The 19,865-nt window shown below is 49.8% G+C and overlaps 1 protein-coding gene across 1 annotated transcript in view; it reads left to right on the top strand.

Moving 5' to 3' along the window:
- SGSM1 (small G protein signaling modulator 1) overlaps positions 1–19,865 on the top strand; it is a 95,941-nt gene that overhangs the window by 56,468 nt on the left and 19,608 nt on the right. The window contains 7 exon segments of the mRNA XM_045041235.1: positions 2,971–3,109; positions 4,526–4,590; positions 6,864–7,009; positions 10,159–10,287; positions 15,241–15,423; positions 17,020–17,088; positions 18,617–19,207. Coding sequence (XP_044897170.1) covers positions 2,971–3,109; positions 4,526–4,590; positions 6,864–7,009; positions 10,159–10,287; positions 15,241–15,423; positions 17,020–17,088; positions 18,617–19,207 — 1,322 coding nt within the window.

Raw genomic sequence — 19,865 nt, 5'->3', positions numbered from 1 at the left:
CATTACAGATATACTGAGTTAAACAGAAGTTATTGTTGAAATTGATTTCATCTGGTCCCCCCCTTTAGTGCAGCTTCTAGAAACTTCTGAAGTAAGCATGTGGCTTAGGTTGGATTCCTGTTGAACAGAGCTGGTCTAGGGCAGGGTTTCTCAGCCTCGGCACTGTTGATATTTTGGGCTGAATAATTGTGTATTTGGTGGGGTGAGGATGGGGGGTCTGGTGCATTACCCTGTCGTCTACCCACTAGATAGATGCCAGCAGCATCTAGCAAATTCCCAGGTCGTGACAACCAAAAATGTCTCCAGACATCGCCAGATGGCCTCAAGGTACCAAAATTGCCCCAGTGGACAGCTGCTGGTCTAGAGCAAGGGTGGTGTCGAGGGAATGTCGGTTGAGAGAGTATTGAATAGGATCTCGGGGTCTGACACCCTGGGTTGGAATCCCAGCCCCACCGTTTGTTAGCTGGAGGTCTTGGGCATGCTGCTTCCATGCTCCGTGACTCAGTTCCCGAATCTGCAAAAGGGGATAGTGGTAGTACTTGCACTCAGTAGGTGATAGCTGTTGTTGGCGGAAAGAGAGGGGGACCTCAGTAAGAAAGGAATGTTACGCCAGTTACCACCCGCTGGGGCTGGGGCTGGGGCTGGGGCTGGGGCTCATTCCGAGCCTCAGTTTCCCCTTCTGCAGAATGGGAGAAGAGAGGCCTCCCTCACGGGGCGATTGAGGACGATAGGACAATCCTGTGCCTGCACAGCAGCCAGCACATAGTAGGCACTTTATAAACACGGAGCCGTGTGGAGCAGGGCAGGGGAGAGGTTCAGCCCTGAGGAATTGGCTCTTCGCCTGTGTCAGTGTTCTGCCCACCGCAGACATTCCGTTTCACTGGTGCTTTCTGTTTTGTGTCTCAAGTTGCTCCCGACCGCTTGGGCAGCACTCCCCCAGTCTCCGTGAGCCTTGCCTGGACGGTGGTTCCTGCCGGCCGGTCGGTGCTAGTGGTGGCCAGGGGCAGTCAGTGGGCGCGAGCCAGATGGGACGCCACCTTCCCCATGCCAGGTCCGAAGCAGCAGCCCCCCAGTAACGTCTGGGCTACTCCCACCCTGGGGCTGGGTGCCGGCCACCTCTGCCATGTTGTCATTTGAGTCTTGGTCCCAACGAGGGAAGTGGGAGACAGACCGATGCCCTCACGCTGTCCAGCCTCCCCGGTGCGGGATGTCAGGGGTTCCGTGGTGAAGGGATCCATTGGTGATGCCTGTGGAGTGCGAGGGGCTGGGGTGCAGGCAGCCTTGCCACAGCTTGCTGAAATCGATCAGGGAAGCAGAGAACTGGGGACACTTTTCTAGAACATTTTACAGGGGCTCACTGTGCTTTCTTGGCCAGCTCATCTGTGAGTCAGCTTGGGGAAGAGCTTTCTATGTGACATTGTGAAGACAGCTTTCTATACTGTCAGTGGGTAGGGCTGGGCCCTGTCGGCTACTGAGCGCTGATGACAAGTAGCGTGGGCTCGGCAACCATTCCCCTCCCCCCGACCTTGCAGCCCAAGGGAGGAGGCCAGGGATTACTGGTCATCCTTGAGGAGGCATGGCTGGTGGGGTCAATGTGAACCCTTCTTAATCTCCTAGGCAAACTAGGGCCCACAGGCCGGAGCCAGCCTCATTTTGTGCAGCCCATGAGCTAAGAATGGTTTCCACATATTTTTATTAATCGATAAAAATCAAAAGAGTAATATTTGTGACATGTGAAAATGATCTGAAATTCAGGTTTCAATGTCCATAAATAAAGTTTTATTGGAACACACCCGGGCTCATGTCTTTGCATCTTGAGCATGGCTATTTTTGCATTCTGAAGGCAGAGTTGAGTGGCTGTGATCGCAGCCAAATGGTTCATAATCCCTAAAATGTTGACTGCCTGGTCCTTGACGGAAAATGTTTACCGAGCCCTGTCCTTGAGAAAATAATATTTTTGCACCTGTCTGGAGCTGTCACGAAGCCAGGAAATTAAGGACAGAAATTGTAACGCATGTGTCACTGTCGTGTTGGTCCTGCAGCCCCGCAGATGCCACGGTTTCCATGGAGCTGGGAAAGGAGGCAGTGAGGGAAAATCTAAGTGCTGTATCCTGGGAGCACTTGATCAGGACTCTCCAATATCCAAGTGTTAGGAGATCAGTCATGCTCTCTTGGTTCTCGAATGTGGCTGCTGTTATCAAAATTGTTTTTGATATACAGACTTAAGGGCTCTCTCTCTAGCAGGTTTTAAATCAGTAGATCGGGGTGGGACACTGGCATGTGGCTTTTCAGCAAGCGTGATGCTGGGTGGCGGTCGCCAGCCTGCTTGAGACCCGTTGATGGAACAGCTGTATGGCTCAGGCTGATGGACAGTGCAGACAACCTCATCAGTGGGGCCTCTGCTGGGTCTCTTGCCCTTGGGTGCCCTGCCTCATCTGTTGAGTTAGGCTCCCTTCTGCCTCCCCGCTAGAGATTCTCTCTCCCAGAGAGTCTACCCCAGGGGACTCAGGATCATCAGCCTTGCCCAGAAGCCCCCAGCAGGCCCCTCTTCCTTCTTGTCAGTCTCCTATAAGGACAGCTGAATGACAACATGGTGAGGCTTGGCCTCCTGCTGTGGCACTGGGTCTATTTTCTTGGCTCTTGGCGTGTGCTCTCTCTCTCTCTCTCTGTCTCTCTTTCTATTCTCACTCTCCCCCCCCCCACCCCACCTTCTTCCTTTTTCTTCCTTTCTTTACTTCCCATCTGGTAAGGGCCCCAAATCTTGCTGGTGGCTTTCATTGGATCAGGTGGGCTCAAAGGCCATTATCTGGGTCAGATAATGATTGGGGTCGCTGTTTCTGGCTGTCACATTCAGAGTCTTTCCCTATCCCTGTGCTGGCCTAGGGGCGAGCTGCTTGCTTCGGGGTAAGGTTTCTGTGACCCACATAGATTTAACTGGGGCTCTTGCCCCATCCCTTCTATCCACCACAGCCCCCCAGCACCTGATGGATGTCTCCGTGAGCAACCTACCACCCTTATGGCAACCCAGCCCCCGGAAATCCTCCTGCTCATCCTGTTCACAGAGTGGCTCCACCGATGGTGGCTCAACCAATGGCTGCAACCATGCGAGGTATGAGGGGCTTACGCCATGGGTCGAGGGAATGGAAAGATTTGCAGAAGATTTGTAGGCACCTGTTTGTTGCCCAGTGCTGAATTCAAAGGAGGGATGTAGGCTACGGAATCACTCAGGTCTGGGTCAAAGGCTAGCCTTGTGAAGTCCTAGCTAGCGGAGCTTCCTTACATGTATCGGTCAGGATAAACAAGGTTATGTTGCAGTAACAAACAGTCCTGCTATCTCAGTGGCTTCTTACAGCAAAGGCTTATTTATCATGCGTACTATGTGTCTGTCCTGGGTCAGCTCGGGGCTCTGCTTTTTGCCCATTAGAGGGCCCGGTGACACCAAATATTACTTAATGCCAAGCACACATGCCTCAGTTTGCTCCTCCACAGAATGGGGATACAAATGCCTGGTAACCTGAGCAAGTCTGCACCCGACCAACCTGAGGGTACAGTGAGGGTTATTTTCGTGTTTAATGCCTCCCTGCGTGTAACTGGAGGACATTAACCATGCCTCCTTCCTGTCTCCCTGGGTTTTGCTGGGTGGCCCCCAGGAGGTCCTGAGAAAAATATGCAACTATTCCTCCATCCTGTTCTCTGCAAGCATGCACAATACTCCCTTCAGCAGTCCTCGATTTCCCCAACACTGCTGGGGCCTTACTCCCCTCTCCTCTTGCAGCCAAAACAGCCCCCAAAATCCCCCCCACGCAAGGAGGAGCTCTGAGGCATCACCTCTGCAATCAGCCAGACTCTGAATCGCAGTTTGGCTCAGTTTGGTTCAGCTGGGCCACTTGAGAAGTCAGAACTCTTGCTGCAAGTCACTGAAAAACCACTTCAGACTAGTTCAAATACGAAAGGAAACCGCAACAGGATGGAGAAGTCCAGAGGCGTGGTGACTTCAGGCATGGTTGGCTCCAGATGCTCAAAACAGAAATCTCTCTGTTTCTTCAACTCTTGCCTCTGGTTGCCTCTGTGGTGGTTTCATTCTCAGGCAGGCCTTTCCTATGGAGTGGCAAGAATGGATCCCAGCAGCCACTGTCCTATATCCCTTTGGCTTAGGAGCTTGAACAGAGAAAAATGGGTCTGTTTCCCTGTAGTTCCAACAAAAGTCTCAGGGCTCATTCTCATTGGCTCAGGTTGGATCACGTGACCACCTCTTATTCAAGGACTGTGATTCCAACCTGAGTCGGGTACTGGGTAGAATCAGCCTCATCCAAACCGCAGGTCCAGAGTGTTGGGGAGGCAGTGACCCCAAAGACTAGGGGAAGTGGCAATGATGCTGTATGGGTAGAAATAATAGTTCCCCCGCCTCCAGTACCCTTTACTGACTGGTTTTAATCTGCTCCCTACAGGCAACAAGCTGTGCTTCCCCAGGGAACCTGGGCTCTGTGTGGTCTTTCCTAAGTGTTGTCTTTTCCTCCACCTGCAGGGCTCCCCTGAAGCTCCTCTGTGACAATATGAAGTACCAGATCCTTTCCAGAGCCTTCTATGGATGTGCGTATTGGCTTTACTTGCCATTGTGGTCTCTGGGGGCATTTATCAAATGCCTGTTGTATGTCAGCAGTGTGAGGGGAAGGTGCCTGGCTCTGGCACGTGAACCTCTGCTCCCCTATTTCCCGAATGTGTCTGTTTTTAGTGTAGTTACATGCACTTCTCTGAGCCTCATCTATAGATTGAGGATAAATTGTGTCTGTAGGTGCTGAGGGGGGACAGCAAACAACGGGGCTTCTCAGTGGCAGGGATCTGGTTAGTCACCATCGCATCCCCAGTGCCCACCTTAGAGGGCTTGTTTTCAGGATTAAATGAGAAGCATGTATAGAGCCCCTTACACCTAGCAGGACACGTCCTAGGTGCTCAATAAAAGTCGGTTCCCCTCACCTGTGTGCAGAAGAGTCAGGTGGTCTGATCCCTTTCCACGGAGTTAAAAATGAAAATTTAAATACAGGCATTCCGATGGTTTCTGTTTAACAAATGAAGAAACTAAGGCACAGGGAGGCAAGGTAACTTGTCCAAGGTCACACTGCTAATACATGACACAGCCAGAGCTCAAGCCTAACCCACTGACCACAAAGCCTGATTTTTTTTTGTTTTTCATTCTGCTGTGATTCTTAGCACATTTTATTTCCCCAGCCTCCCAGCCTAGATGGGGGAGATAAAACACATATTTTCAGGGATTCGAGAAAAGTGTTACTATGTCCTGCATGGCCTGCGGAATAGCAGCTCAGGCCATGTCCCCCCGCGCCTGGAGAGGCAGGGAGAACGTGAGCTCTCAGGATCAAGGTTTTTGCCTGTTCTGTTATCACCCATCCCCAGTGCCTGATGCAGGGCCTGGCTGGGAGCCAGGGGAGCGTGGACACATGTTTATGGAACCCAAATGGAAAAGCTTCCTGGAGAAAGGGTCAAGGGTCAAGATGGATCTTGAACAATGTTGTCGCGTGCCATGGCTCATCCCTGATGGTGGTTGAGAGCCCAAGTTCTGGCGCTGGGCAGCTGGGGTTCAGATTCCATCTCTGCACTTCCGGTGATGTGACCTGGGCAGGTGACACGAGCAGTCTGTGCCTCAGTTTCTTCATCTATAAGATGGAGAAGATAGGAGTACCTGCCTCATACTGTTGTTGTGAGAATTTAATGAGTTGCATTATGGGAGCTCTGGCAGCTCCCTGGCACGTAGTGTATGTGTGTGTCAGTGTTAGCCATCTCCTCCTCCCCTTCCTCCCCCTCCCCCCTGCCCCTCCTTCCCCTCCCCCTCCTCCCCTTCCCCCACCTCCTCCCCTCATTTATCCCCTCCCTCCCCTCCTCCTCCTTCCTCCCCTCCCCTTCCTTCCTCCTCTCCCTCCCTCCCTTCCTCCTCCTCCTCCCTCCTCCTCCTCCCTCCCCTCCCTCTCCTCCTCCCCCTCTTTCTCCTCCTTTCTCCCCTCCCTCTCCTCCTCCCCCCTCCTACTCCTTCCTCCCCTCCCTCTCCTCCTCCCCTTCCTCCTCCCTCTCCTCCCCCTCCTCCTGCCTCTCTTCACCCTCCTCCCCCTCCTTCCCCTCTTTCTAATCCTTCCTCCTCCTCCTCCTCCTCCTCCTCCTCCTCATTGCTGGGAGGGGCGAGTCCTCAGGCTCCAGAAAGCCCAGGGTCCTCTCCAGGAGTTGATAGGGGACAGCCAAAGGGAGGGGGCATGGTCAGAGCAAACACAAGCTGTCATTTGCTGAGTGCCTCCTGTGTACCAGGCACTGTGCCCTCCAGGTGCCCAGGGTGGAGCGGACGAAGGGTGGCAGGTTGGCAGGCATTCGGTGAGAGTGCAGGGCCATCTTTGAAAGCAAACCAGGCGCGTCTCCCAGGGCCTTCTTTATCTAGCTGCACTGTGAACAAGAGCTGCCCACCTCTGCCATTCTCTTTCTCTCTTGCTACAGATCGGAGGCACCCAGAGGCCTGGAGAGCATGTAGAGTCCCTGCCTCCTTCCTGCCTGCCCCTTGTCTGCCTCCTGCCCATTGATTAAATGCCTTGGCTTCCGGGTAGAGGAGGTAATGGCAACGTGGCCTGGGCTGAGAAAGGGGACCGACTTCCCTAGGCTCACAGAACTATTAAGCAGTCAAGCCAGCAAGTGACTTCACCCCTCCGAGCCTCGCCTTCCTCATCTGGAAGAGAAGGATGATGGGACTTTCTGCGTCATGAGGGTTCACTAGGATTGCAGGGTGGGGCAGCGCTTCGAGATCCATGAGACAAGGCAAGGCAGGCTGGATGGTGGATGATGGCACTTTCCCTCCCTCCTTCCCTCGCCAGGGCTTGCCTACTGCAGACACCTGTCCACTGTGAGGACCCACCTGTCAGCCCTGGTCAATCACATGATCATGTCTCCAGACTTGCCCTGTGATGCCGGACATGGGCTGACGGCCAGGATCTGGGAGCAGTACCTTCAGGACAGCACAGTAAGGCTTGGCCTGGCTCTGCCTGCAGTGGGGCAGAGCCCTTGGGGGGACCGTCTTGTCATCTGAGCAATGAACCCACCTGCTTGTGGGGACTCAAGGCGGCTGTGACACCTTAGGGGTGGTCTGCGTACCCCACCTGAAGGCCCTGCCCTTCTTGAGAGTGCTAAAACCCACGGCCCCCTTCTGCCCATGGGTGTGAGGATCCAGGAGGCTGGAGCGTGCATGTCCTCTCCTGGAAGGAGTAAAGAATCTGTCACCAAGGATTTATTAAGCATCACACGTATGCACAGTGCTGCACAAGGTGCAGCAAGTCTCTTCCAGGAAGGTTGAAACTACTTAGCTACTTAGGAGGATGGTAGCTAAGTCAGAGGAGGCAGCTGGGCCCAGAAAACCGCCCCCCAGCGTGCAGAACCCTTCCACTTGGCCTCACGACCTGAGAATCCTCCCATCAGATATTTCACCTGGAAACGCATCTCTAAGGCTTTCTTACTAGAAGGCAAACATCCCTGCAAGGAAGATGTTTATGTGTGAAAAAAGTTTCACAGTCAAATAGCTTGGGAAACGAGAGGGGTCAGCTTTTCTGTATCCTGCAGAACTTCCCAGAACCTTGGCTAGGCTGATAGGCTTATGGCTCTCAAGAAACTGGGTGGGGGGGAGGGGGAGGGGGGAGAGCATATGGAACAGTTTCTAAATGTTCCTAAATGAACTGTGAGATCATGACCTGAGCCAAAACCAAGAGTCGGACACTTCACTGACTGAGCCACCCTGGTGCCCCTGTAATTCTTATTTTTTTTAAAATGAGGTAACAAAAAAAAAAATGAGGTGACATTGAGTTTGTATTTTAAGCAACAGCTTCATTTTATAGCAAAGATGTCTTTCAGATCTCTAGGCGAAATGTTGAACGTTAGAACCTTCGCACTTCGTTGATGAGTAGACCATACTTTATTCAGATCTTCCCCTAATGATAGACAGCTGGGCTCTTTCTCTTTTTATTTTTTTATATATTTTTTTAAGCGTTTATTCATTCTTGAGAGAGTGTGAGCAGGGGAAGGGCAGAGAGAGAGAGGGAAACACAGAATCTGAAGCACGCTCTGAGCTGTCAGCACAGAGCCCGATGTGGGGCTCAAACCCACGAACCGCGAGATCATGACCTGAGCTAAAGTCGGACGTTTAACTGACTGAGCCACTCAGGCGCCCCTGGGCTCTTTCTCTTTTTAAAAATTATTTCAAATAGGGTTTCAGTCGACATCTTTATAAGCACATATAATTCTGACTAGTGCTTTTATTTCGAGAGTAGATTCCTAGAAATAAAATTGATTGATATGCATTTAAAATTTAAACAGATGTGCCAGTTTACTTTCCCAAAAAGTCCTAGTGCTCATAATCCCGGCTGGCCTGGGAGAGTGCACATTTCCTGAGGAATTCAAAAGATTTGTAGACTTCTGGGCTCCACTCCAGCTTTACTGATTTAGCATCCCTGGGAGTGGAGCCCAAGAATTTCTGTTTTTTGAAAGTTCCCCAAATGCTTCTAGTGATCTCCCCAGTTTGGGAGGTGCTTGTCTAAGGACAAGTTGGTTGAAAAGATAGATTAGTCAAAAGTGAGTATTTTTTGTCTAACACTTTTGCAACAGTTTCGCAAACTGGCCATGTTTTTACCCTTCTTGGTTGCATTATTGCATTCGGGTGGACTGAGCTGCAGTAACCAATACAGTAACTACTTCAGTTGCTTGACATCATGGGGTGTATTTCTTGCTCACTCTTCAGTCCTCAGTGGGCGTTCCTGGTGGGTGGGTATCTGTCCTCCCTCCAGGGGCTCAAGAGTCTTTCATTCTTATGGCCCCACCATCCTCCCGGGGGCCTCATAGTCATCTGCCTCCAGGCAGCGGAGCAGAAATACATAGTCTGAAGGGAATACACCTGCTTCTTCAAAGCTCTGGCCTGGAAATGGCTTGTATCACATCCTATCACATCCCATTGGCCAGAACCTAGTCACATGGCCACATCCAACTGCAAAGGAGGCTGGGAAATGGAGTCCAGCTGTGGGCCCCAGGACCCGAGCAGGTGGATTTTCAATGAAGCATTTACAGCCTCAGCCACAAATAGCTGTCTGATCTTTAAACTGCTTTGACAAGGCTGTTGGCAGAAGGTGAATTAAAATTTCCAACAGAGACAAAAGAGTGGCTGGTTTTGCCATTGTGGTGAGGTACATCTAAGACTAGCATTAAGATGGGAAATCTGTGGGGCTCTTGTCTGGCTCGGTTGGTAGACCATGGGGCTCTTGATCTCAAGGTCGTGAGCTTAAGCCCCATGCTGGGTGTAGAGCCTACTTAAAAATGTGAAATATGCTTGTAATTTTAGAATGTACAGTAAAGAGATGGGAGGAAACTGGACCTTGCTGCCCTTCAGAGTGGCTTTTCAAAAAGCAGTCATTGGCGTTTTACACACACACACACACACACACACACACACACACAGATGGGACCTGCTGGTCCCCTCAGTGTGACTAATTACAACTGCAAAGCCTTTGCCTGAATATGAGTTTTAAAAAGAGGGCAAACCTATTTGACAATACAGCAAACAGTTGTTAAAGTTATCCTCGTGTGCACAGAAGTTACTAGTGCATGAAGAACCAGCTGGAAATGTTCATTTTGCTTTTAAACAATTTTCTCTGAGCTGAGTCAAGGTTAATAACTTTGAGATGGTATGGCCAAATAAACACAATGCACGAAATTGACTAAAAGCTAAGTACAAATGTTAATTCGTTGTATACTGGCCTTTTTTTTTTTTTTTTGTAAAAATGGGCTCACACTAGATATATTCTCCACCTTGTTTTTTTCCACTTAACAATATACATCAAACATCTTTTTGTTGAAGTTCTCATGGATGCACCTTCCGCCCTTTTTACTCTCTGTTGGTATTCCTGTGTAGGGATGCCCCCTTCCCCACCCCCCCACCCCCGTCGGCAGGCAGTTGGGGGATTTCCAGGGTTTTGCTTTCTCATATGATGCCATGATGGATATCCCAGAACATACAGCTTTGTTTGTTCGCACCATGATCTCTAAGGACCAGGTCTGAGAAGTGGGACTGTCAAGTCACAGAGCCCACCTTTCCTGTTGACCAGACCCTTTATTTCCTCCCACCTACCACAGAGTTACGAGGAACAGGAGCTTCTACGCCTCACCTACTATGGAGGCATCCAGCCGGAGATCCGCAAGGCCGTGTGGCCCTTCCTCCTGGGCCACTACCAGTTTGGGATGACAGAAACAGAAAGGAAGGAGGTTGGTTACACCTGATGGGCAGTGGGGTCTTTGGCAACAAAAGGAGCTGGGTACTGTGGGGATGGAGGTGTTCTGGTTCCACGTTGGACCAAGATGGCACAGGGGAACATGGGGGAGCCAGGAAGCTCCAGGGCAATGCTGCCTCGTAGAAATACAACACAAGCCACAGATGCCATTGTGTAAAATAAACTTTATTTTGAGAGAATTATAGATTCACATATGGCTATAAGAAATAATACAGAAGGATTTATCTGATTTCTCCCAACGGTAGCATCTTACAAAACTATAATATCACAACCGGGGCATTGACGTTTGTGTGTGTGTGTGTGTGTGTGTGTGTGTGTGTAGCTCTCCACATTTTATCACATGAGTAAGTTTGTGTATCACTCTCATGGTCAACAAACTGAACATTTCTGATGCTACCAGGGTCCTCCTGTTGCCCTTTTGTGGCCACAGCCTCTCCGTTCTCCCTGCCCGCCTAATAACACCTGACAACATTACCAGAACGTTCTTCGTTCCTGTAGTTTTGTCATTTCCAGAACATATATACATGGAATCCTATAGTATATGGTATATAACGTTTTGGGATGAACTTTTTCACTCAGCACAATCCTCTGGCAATCTATCCTTTTCATGGCCAAGTGTTCTATGGTGTTCCATGGTATGGATGTTTGACGATCCACCTGTTGATGGATAGGTGGGTCGTTTCCCGGTTTGAGCTTTACAAATAAAGCTGCTGTGAACGTTCGTGTTTTCCCTTGAGCATAAGGTGTCATTAAACGTTCAAGATGACAGTTGCTGGGGCACATGGCGTGCTTGTTCAGTTTTGTAAGAGACTGCCAAGCTTCTGCAGTGGCTGCCCCATTTTATATTCCCACCAGCAGTATATGAGCGACCCACGCCTGCATCCTCACCGAGGTTTGGTCCTGTCACTATTTTTTCTGTCGGCCACTCAGGCAAGGGGTAAATGATGTGTCATTGTGATTTTAGTTTGCATCTCCCAAATGACTGGTGATACTGCACGTTTTTGCATTGTATGCTTATCGCCATCTGTGTATCTTTGATGAAATGTCCGTTCGTGTCTTTTTTCTAAGTGAATCGTTTGGGTTTTTACTGTTGCACTTGGGAGCTCTTCATATGTTCTTGATACTTATTCCTTGCTGGGTGAATGGTTTGCAAATATTTTCCCCCCAGTCTGTCTTGTCTTTTCACCCTCTTTTGATTTTAGTAATTTTTTTAAGTTTATTTATTTATTTTTGGGAGAGAGAAAGAGAGAGCAAGCGAGCAAGGGGCAGAGAGTGGGAGAGAGAGAATCCCAAGCAGGCCTCACGCCATCAGCACAGAGCCCAGCATGGGGCTCGAACCCACGAACCGTGAGATCATGCCCTGAGCCGAAGTCAGACGCTTAACTGACTGAGCCACCCAGGTGCCCCTTGTCTTTCATCCTCCTAATGAGATCTTGTACAGAACAAATGTTGAAATTTTTGATGAGGTTCAGTTTATCAGTTTTTCCTCATATACATTGTGCTTTTGGTGTCAGGTTGAAGAACTTTATGTTTAGCCCTAGATCCCAGAGATTTTCTCCTATGTTTCTTTTCTCAAAGTTTTATCAAGTTCTGTAGTTGTACATTTTAAATTTAGGTCTGTGATCCGTGTTGAGCTCATTTTTGTATCCAGTGAGTGGTTTAGGTCAAGATTCATTTTTTTGGCCTATGATGTCTGGTTGCTCCAGCACGGTTTGGTGGAAAGGCTGGCCTTCCTCTCTTGACTGGCTTTTGCGCCCTTGTCAGCACTCAGGTGGGCATATTAGTGTGGATTCTCCATTCCATTCCGTTCATCTAATACCACCCTGTAATGAGAAATCTTTAGCTGATACCACACTGTCTTGAGGACTGGAGCCCGTGTGTTAATTTTAAGCGTTTAGTTAATGTTATGGGACACCTGGGTGGCTCAGTCGGTTGAGGGTCTGACTTTGGCCGGGGTCATGATCTCGCAGTTCGTGGGTTTGAGCCCCGCTTTGAGCCCCGCGTTGGGCTCTTTGCTGACAGCTCAGAGCCTACAGCCTGCTTCCAATTCTGTCTCCCTCTCTCTGACCCTCCCCTATTTGTGCTCTCTCTCTCAAAAATAAATACACATTAAACAAGTAAATATAAACAAACAAATGTTTAGTTAGTGTTTTAATAGTCCCATTTTAAAAAGTAGAAGGAAACAGATGCCTTGAATTGTTCTTAAACATCATTCCCAGTTCACAAGAAGTTGCAAAAACTAATAAAGAGGTCCTGTTGTACCCATTGCTCAGTTTTCCACAATGGAAACACCTTCTAGAGCAGTAGCACATTATCAAAACCAGGACGTTAGCATCAGCACAATATCACTAGCTACACCACAGACCTCTTTAGGATTTTAGTCACTTCTGCATTGGCTCGCGTGCATGCATACACGTGTGTGTGTGTGGGTGTGGGTGTGTGTGGATGTGGGTGTGTGTGTGCGTGTGGGTCCACATCACTTCCTTAAGATGAAATTAATTTTAATGATATATTTTATTTAACCCAGCATATCCAGTACGTTACCATTTCATTGTGTAATCAATATGAAAAGTATTGCGACATTCTACTTGTTTTATTCATACTCTGTTTTCAATACCTGGTGGCATTTTACATTCCTTATCCATTTCCCACCTGTGCTATTTACTAAATATTTGTCAGTAAATTGACTCACTGCAAAATGTATGTAACTTACTTAAAAAGGTATTTCAGGGGCGCCTGGGTGGCGCAGTCGGTTAAGCGTCCGACTTCAGCCAGGTCACGATCTCGCGGTCCGTGAGTTCGAGCCCCGCATCGGGCTCTGGGCTGATGGCTCAGAGCCTGGAGCCTGTTTCTGATTCTGTGTCTCCCTCTCTCTCTGCCCCTCCCCCGTTCATGCTCTGTCTCTCTCTGTCCCAAAAATAAATAAAAACGTTGAAAAAAAAATTAAAAAAAAAAAGGTATTTCATATCCCTGCCATTAATGGAAGACTGACATGACTTGGCATAACAGAAGGAAAGCTATAAAAATAAATAGAATACGACCAAATGATATAACTCAGTTCCATGTAGATACTGTAGCCTGCCTGAGGCCTGCTCTCTTTGCTAAAAGAGGGGATTATGAAGTGTTATTGGAGGTGTTCAAGGCACGGTAGCACCAGACTGGCCTTCCTCGTAATCCGAAAAGTACAAGGGGAACTGAAAATGGAAATCACACTGTGATTCCAGATGATAAGACCCTGTGCCAGTGAACTGTCTAAAATCATCTCAGGACCAGCACGAGGCCCTCCCATGCTTCACCCCCTGTCTCGTGGGCTCCTGGCAAACAGGAACAGAGTTCCGGGGTGCCAGGTCCTGTGCTTGGGACCGGGGACTCAGAGGTGCATTAGATGAGTTCCTTGCCAGTGTAGTGGGGGTTTGTGCAGAGTCAGATGTAGGCAAACCCCAGGGTTGTAAGAGCATACCAGGGCCACCTATGCCATGCAGAAGGCTACCTGCTTGCTTTCCAGGCAAGGGCGGTGAGGAAGGGCCTCTCAGAAGAGGGGCCAGCAAGAGCAAAGCCCTAGAGGTAGAGGAGACATGTGTATGATGCAGTGTGTGTGTGTGTGTGTGTGTGTGTGTGTGTGTCTGTCTGTGAGGGTTTGTGGGGAGAAGGGTGGCAAGTGCATGGTGGACTTGGTGGCTGGAACAGGATAGTGAGGTGGGGGCAACAGTGAGAGGTGGGGCCAGGGAGGAAACAAAGAGGAGTCTGCTGAGGGGTAAATGCAAAGGAGGGGCCAGGCTGGGACAAACAGGCACCTGGAAGGAGCCCACTGGGGTCCTCCTGGTTCAAGGTCATGGGAACCTCGCCTAGGAAGGCAGTGGAAATAGGAATGTATGCTTGGATGAGTCTTCTGGAGGTAGGTCAGTGGGAGGAAGGGCAGGAATTTGGGCAGGGCGGACCCCGAGCCTCTCTCCGGAAGCCCTGGAAAGCTTAAGGATTCCCTGTCCCCCCAGCCAGGAGGCAGGCTCCCTGCCCTCTCTCTTCCCCTTCCTGCCTCTCCACACCCTTACTCAGATCTGCTTGTCCACGCCCATTTGTGCCCAGAGTTCTGGTGGTTTCAGAACCTCAGTTACCCGGGCTGTGTAACAGAAACAACGCAAGTTGCCCTTCTGTCTGCTGAAATCCCACAAGGAAAATGCTTGAAACCTGTAGCCCTTTTCTAAGGCCATTGCTGGAGTCAAGGGAGAGGTCAGTTCTCTTCATCTTTGTATCCTCTGCACCTGGCCCTGTGTTGGGCACATGGGAGGCACTCAGTAAATGTGTTGGGTGTGTGGATAGATGGATGGCGTGAAGCATCTTGCTCATCTTGTATCCCATATGTCTGGCTTGGTACCCAGCACAGAGTAGGTGCTTCCCAAATTGAAAGGATAAGTGAATGAATGAATGAAGAAGAAGGGAAGGAAGAATACTAAGAAAGAAACAGTCTTCTCACTTCAGCTGTCTCTAGGGTTTAGTACACTGCTTGGCAGAGGAGAAGCTCAGCAAGTATTTGAATGTGTATAGGAAGAGAGGGAGGAAAGAAGGAAGGAAGGTAGGCAGGCAGGAGGAAGAGAAGGGAGGGAGGGAGGGAGGGAGGAAGACAGGAAGGAAGGAAGGGGGAGGGAGGAAGAGGGAAGGAGGGAAGGGAAGGGAGGAAGGTAAGAAAGAAGGAAGGAGGGAGGGAGGGAGAAGAGGAAGAGAACATTGAAAGAAGTAGCTTTGTGCACGTTTCTGTATCCCCAGGGCCTAGCCAGGGCCCTGCACATGGTAGGTGTTCGGTCAATGTCTGTTGGACGTCCATGAATGATGAATGGGTGTCTCCAGTGCTCAAGGTCCCAGGTCAGAGCTGGCAGTCTCTTCTGGGTTGGGCCGGCTCTCCCCAGGGGTGACCTTGCATCTGCCCTGGCAGGTGGACGAGCAGATTCACGCGTGCTACGCACAGACCATGGCTGAATGGCTGGGCTGTGAGGCCATCGTGTGGCAGAGGGAGCGGGAATCCCACGCAGCTGCCTTGGCTAAATGCTCATCAGGGGCCAGCCTGGACAGCCACCTGCACCGGATGATGCACCGGGACTCCACCATCAGCAATGAGGTGACAGGCGGGACGCATCTGGGAGCACAGGGGGGGCAATAGAGGCCAGGATCTGCTCCATTTAGCTGTTGTAGGAATGGTGAAGGCTGGGTATCTGGAGCTTTGGACTGAGTCTCACCCCTAGCGTTTGGGTGGAAGGTTACTGTGGAGTTTGATAGACCTGCATTTGAGTCTAGCTTCACCATTTCCTAGCTCTGGGGCCTCAAGCAAGCACCCTTATTTCTGGGCCTCAGTTTCTTCATCTATAAAAAGGGCGCGACCATTTGGATAGGGGAGGTTTGTGTGCAGCTCAAATGAGGTAGTGCATACGAAGCGCCTAGCACAGTGCTAGGCTCCCATTTTTTTTTTTTTTTTTAATTTTTTTTTTCAACGTTTATTTATTTTTGGGACAGAGAGAGACAGAGCATGAATGGGGGAGGGGCAGAGAGAGAGGGAGACACAGAATCGGAAACAGGCTCCAGGCTCTGAGCCCTCAGCCCAGAGCCTGACGCGGGGCTCGAACTCCCGGACCGCGAGATCATGACCTGGCTGAAGTCGGACGCTTAACCGACTGCGCCACCCAGGCGCCCCTAGGCTCCCATTTTTTCAGCCAGTGCTCACTGAGTACCTACTACATGCCAACAACGGTCAGGAATGTCCTGGAATGCTAGGAGCACTCCAGCGACCAGGTCAGACATACCTGCCCTCTCAGAACCTCCAGTTTAGCAGCCCAAAGGAGAAGCTGAGAAGAAAATTAATTCTCTTCCCCAGTGCTTGTACACTCATCCATTGCCAACAATAATACTGCCTAGGGTAGCAAGCAACCACCAGAAGTCGGTGACTCCTAACATTAAAGCCCTTCGTGTGTACTCCTGAGTCTGGCTCAGCTGAGCAGTTCTGCCCTGAGCGGGGCTGGCTGGGCTCACTCTTGAGCCTGCTTTCAGTGCCTGGTCTGCTAAAAGCCTCCTTCATCTTTGCTGGGCTCTCTCTCACATGTCTGAGGCGACCGGGCTCTGCTCCACACGTCACATCCTCCAGCAGGCTGACCTGGGCACGTTCACATAGTGAACGTAGATCATAAAGAGACGAAGCGGAAATACACAGTACTTGTTAAACCTCTGCCCTGGTAAGGTTGCTAACTAACATCCCGGTGGCCGAAGCAGGGCCCATGGCCAAGCCTAGCATCCGAGTAGGCGGGAACTAGGAGCTATAGGGCAAAAGCATGTATACAGAGGGGAATAAAAAAACAAAAACAAAAAAATCAGACCATTAGTACCACGAGCTCTGAGTTGATCTTAAATATTTGTCCAGAGGTCTAGAGGACAGGGCAGTTAAAGGTGGGTTTTTCTGATTGCAAGAGTAGGGGGAGGGGGTCCAGTGGCTGCTGTGGCCCCTGAGGAGATGCCAGGGAGCAGAGGGCGCCCCCCTCCCTATTCTTGTGGTACAGATAGGAAGCTGAGGCCCTGACAGGGGACTTGCCCAAGTCAGGAACAGAGATGAGGCCACACTTACAGAATCCCTGCCTGAGCTGAGTGTAGGGCCCCAGAGCCGGGATGCAGCCTCACGCACACCTTCAATCTCTCTGTCTCTGTCTCTCTTGGCCCCTTTTTCTATCAGTCCTCCCAGAGCTGCAGTTCAGGCCGCCAGCACGTCCGCCTGCAGAATGACTCCAGCAGCAGCACACAGGTGACCCTCGGGGAGGTGCCCCCCCTCCCCCATCCCCCCCCCCTTCAACTTGGAGTAAAGGGATTAGATGTCCATCATCTACAGGTCACTTGTTTTATGCTAGCATTAAAAATGGAGTTTTGGGGGCTCAGTTGGTTGATCGTCCGACTTCGGCCTCAGGTCACGATCTCGCCGTCTGTGAGTTTGAGCCCCGCGTCACGCTCTGTGCTGACAGCTCAGAGCCTGGAGCCTGCTTCAGATTCTGCGTCTCCCTCTGTCTGTCCCTCCCCTCCTCGCACTCTCTCTCTCTCTCTCAAAAATAAATAAACATTAAAAAAATAAAAATTTTTAAATTAAAAAAAAGGATATTTTAGTTACACAGGTAATATGTGAATCTCTTCCTCCTGTAAAATATTAAAATATTGCAGAGAGAGCTAAATTTGGCTTTGACCCTTCCTAACCCCCACTTGCCCTCCCTAGAAATGTCATCATTTCGCTGTGTATCCTTCCAGACCGTCTGTTTGCCTTTACATGCACACAAGTATGTACACAGTATGAAGACAATACATTGCACTGTTTGGTAATTTTTGGAAAATCCTACATAAATTCTATTATACATGTTGTTGCACAGCTTTCCATTTTATTCCATGAAATGTTAACTCATCCCACTCAATATTAAATAAAAAGCAAAGCACAAAAAACATGCACACTGTGACACCTTTGGCATTAAAACAGGAAATGTTTTCCTGAAAACAGGAAATCTGTTTTCAAAAACAACGGATGAAAAAGCCAGAAATGAATCAGAATTATTACCTACAGGAGGCAGGGGAGGACACAGGGAAAGAAGCCACATTTCCCTGAATATCCCTTGTTTCCTAGTTCCGACTCCGGAGTTAGGCAAATTTTGTATTGACATAATTTAAACCAATTGAACCAAGAAAAAAAAATTTTAAACCAGAAACACATGAAATTAACAGATCATATTGGTGACATAAACACAGAGAAGAAATGTTTCATGTGACCTTGGAACATGGTCTTCTACTATCTATCCTTGATGGGATATGGCCTGAGGACATAAAGAACCACAAATAAATCCTTGCCCTTGTCCCAGAGACTTTTCCATAGTGTCTCATCTACGTCTAACTACTTTGGAAAATTGATCTGTAATAATCAACCACATGGATATAATATGCTGTTTTTAGCCTGTTTCCTATGTTGTAAATTCATTTCTTACTTTAAAAAGTTATATGCAAAAAATTTTTTGTGATGAAAGGTACACTTCCTGCTACTTTGGTTCCCTAATACTCCTCAATTTCAGGGCTTTCTTCTTTCTGGGTTATTCTAGGCATTTCCATGCAGTAGGTCACTCTTATATTTCCCATGGCGGGAGCATACATTACACCTGGTCCGTCCCACTCCTTTCCCCAACTGTATAGTATTCCACGTGCATGTTCCATTTTTGAACCGGCCCCCTGCTGATGGATGTTTAGATTGGTGCTGGAAGCAGTGGGCATCCTAATCTCTCCGTGTGTGCATACATCATCTTCAGGTGTTTGAGTCTGTGGACGAAGTGGAGCAGGTGGAGGCAGAAGGCAGGTTGGAGGAGAGACAGCCCAAGATCCCCAACGGGAACCTGGTGAATGGCACCTGTTCCCCGGACTCCGGCCATCCGTCATCTCACAACTTCTCCTCGGGCCTCTCGGAGCCCTTGGAACCCAGCCTGAGCATGGAGGACGGCGTCATGGACGCCCAGCGGAATGCTCCTCTGGTGCTTCGACCTGGGGACAGCAGCGTGGATGACGGGCAGAGCAGTGAGGCCACCACCTCCCGGGATGAGGTCCCCCACGAGGACCTGGCCGTGCAGGACAGCCTGGAGAGCGACCTCCTCGCCAACGAGAGCATGGACGAGTTCATGTCCCTCACTGGCAGCATGGACGTGGCCCTGCCCAGAAAGGAGGGGGCCGCGATGGAGGGCTGGGGAGACAGTGAGGTGGGGAAGCACAGCCGTGTGGACAGTGAGGACAACCTCTCAGAGGAGCCCGAGATGGAAAGTCTCTTCCCCGCCCTGGCCTCTCTGGCCGTGGCCACTTCTGCCAACAATGAGGCGTCCCCCGTGTCTTCCAGTGGCGTCACTTACTCTGTAAGTCACCAGGATTCTCCTGCACTTAATTTTCGTACCTAACAGCCGTGGGACGGTGGGTGTGTCCCACGAGCCTCAGTTTCCCAGAATGACCTCTGATCTGTTACATTTTTCCTATCACAGAGGCTGCACTGGAGAAGCCCTTCTGGGCAGACAGTATAGTATTTAAAGAACACAGGCTTTGCAGTCAAATCGTCCCGGGTTCAGTCCCAGCTGAGGCACCTCACTTTTTCTTTCTGAGTCTCAGTCTTCTATCAGTCGAGTACCTTCCTGCCTGAGCTGTTCTCAGAAGTAGGGAGTCGAGTCCTCTGTGCCTGATGTGCAGTGAGCTTTCCATCAATAGCAGCCTCGATGAGAACAACATCTTGGGGTACACTCAGGTCCAACATCTTTTAAGTACTCCAGTTTACTTTGTTGCCAAAAAGTCCAAGCCAAAGGATGTCAACTGAATGGGAGGTTTTCTGAGCCAGGCACTGTGTATATCCGTTTTCCTTTGAAGAACGTGTTATTTCTATGTAAGATATACATGCCCATAGTGTAAAGAGTGAAACAGACCAGGCTGAATACAAAACCCAGAAGTGCCCCCCATCTGCCCCCATGTAGCCCTCCCCAGAGGCAATAGCAGTTACTTGTTCTGCCCAAATTACCTGGTGTTTAC

This window comes from Felis catus, chromosome D3 (assembly GCF_018350175.1).
Source record: "Felis catus isolate Fca126 chromosome D3, F.catus_Fca126_mat1.0, whole genome shotgun sequence".
NCBI lineage: Eukaryota > Metazoa > Chordata > Mammalia > Carnivora > Felidae > Felis > Felis catus.
Note: the sequence above shows the minus strand (reverse complement) of the source record. Positions and strands in the feature narration are given on the sequence as shown.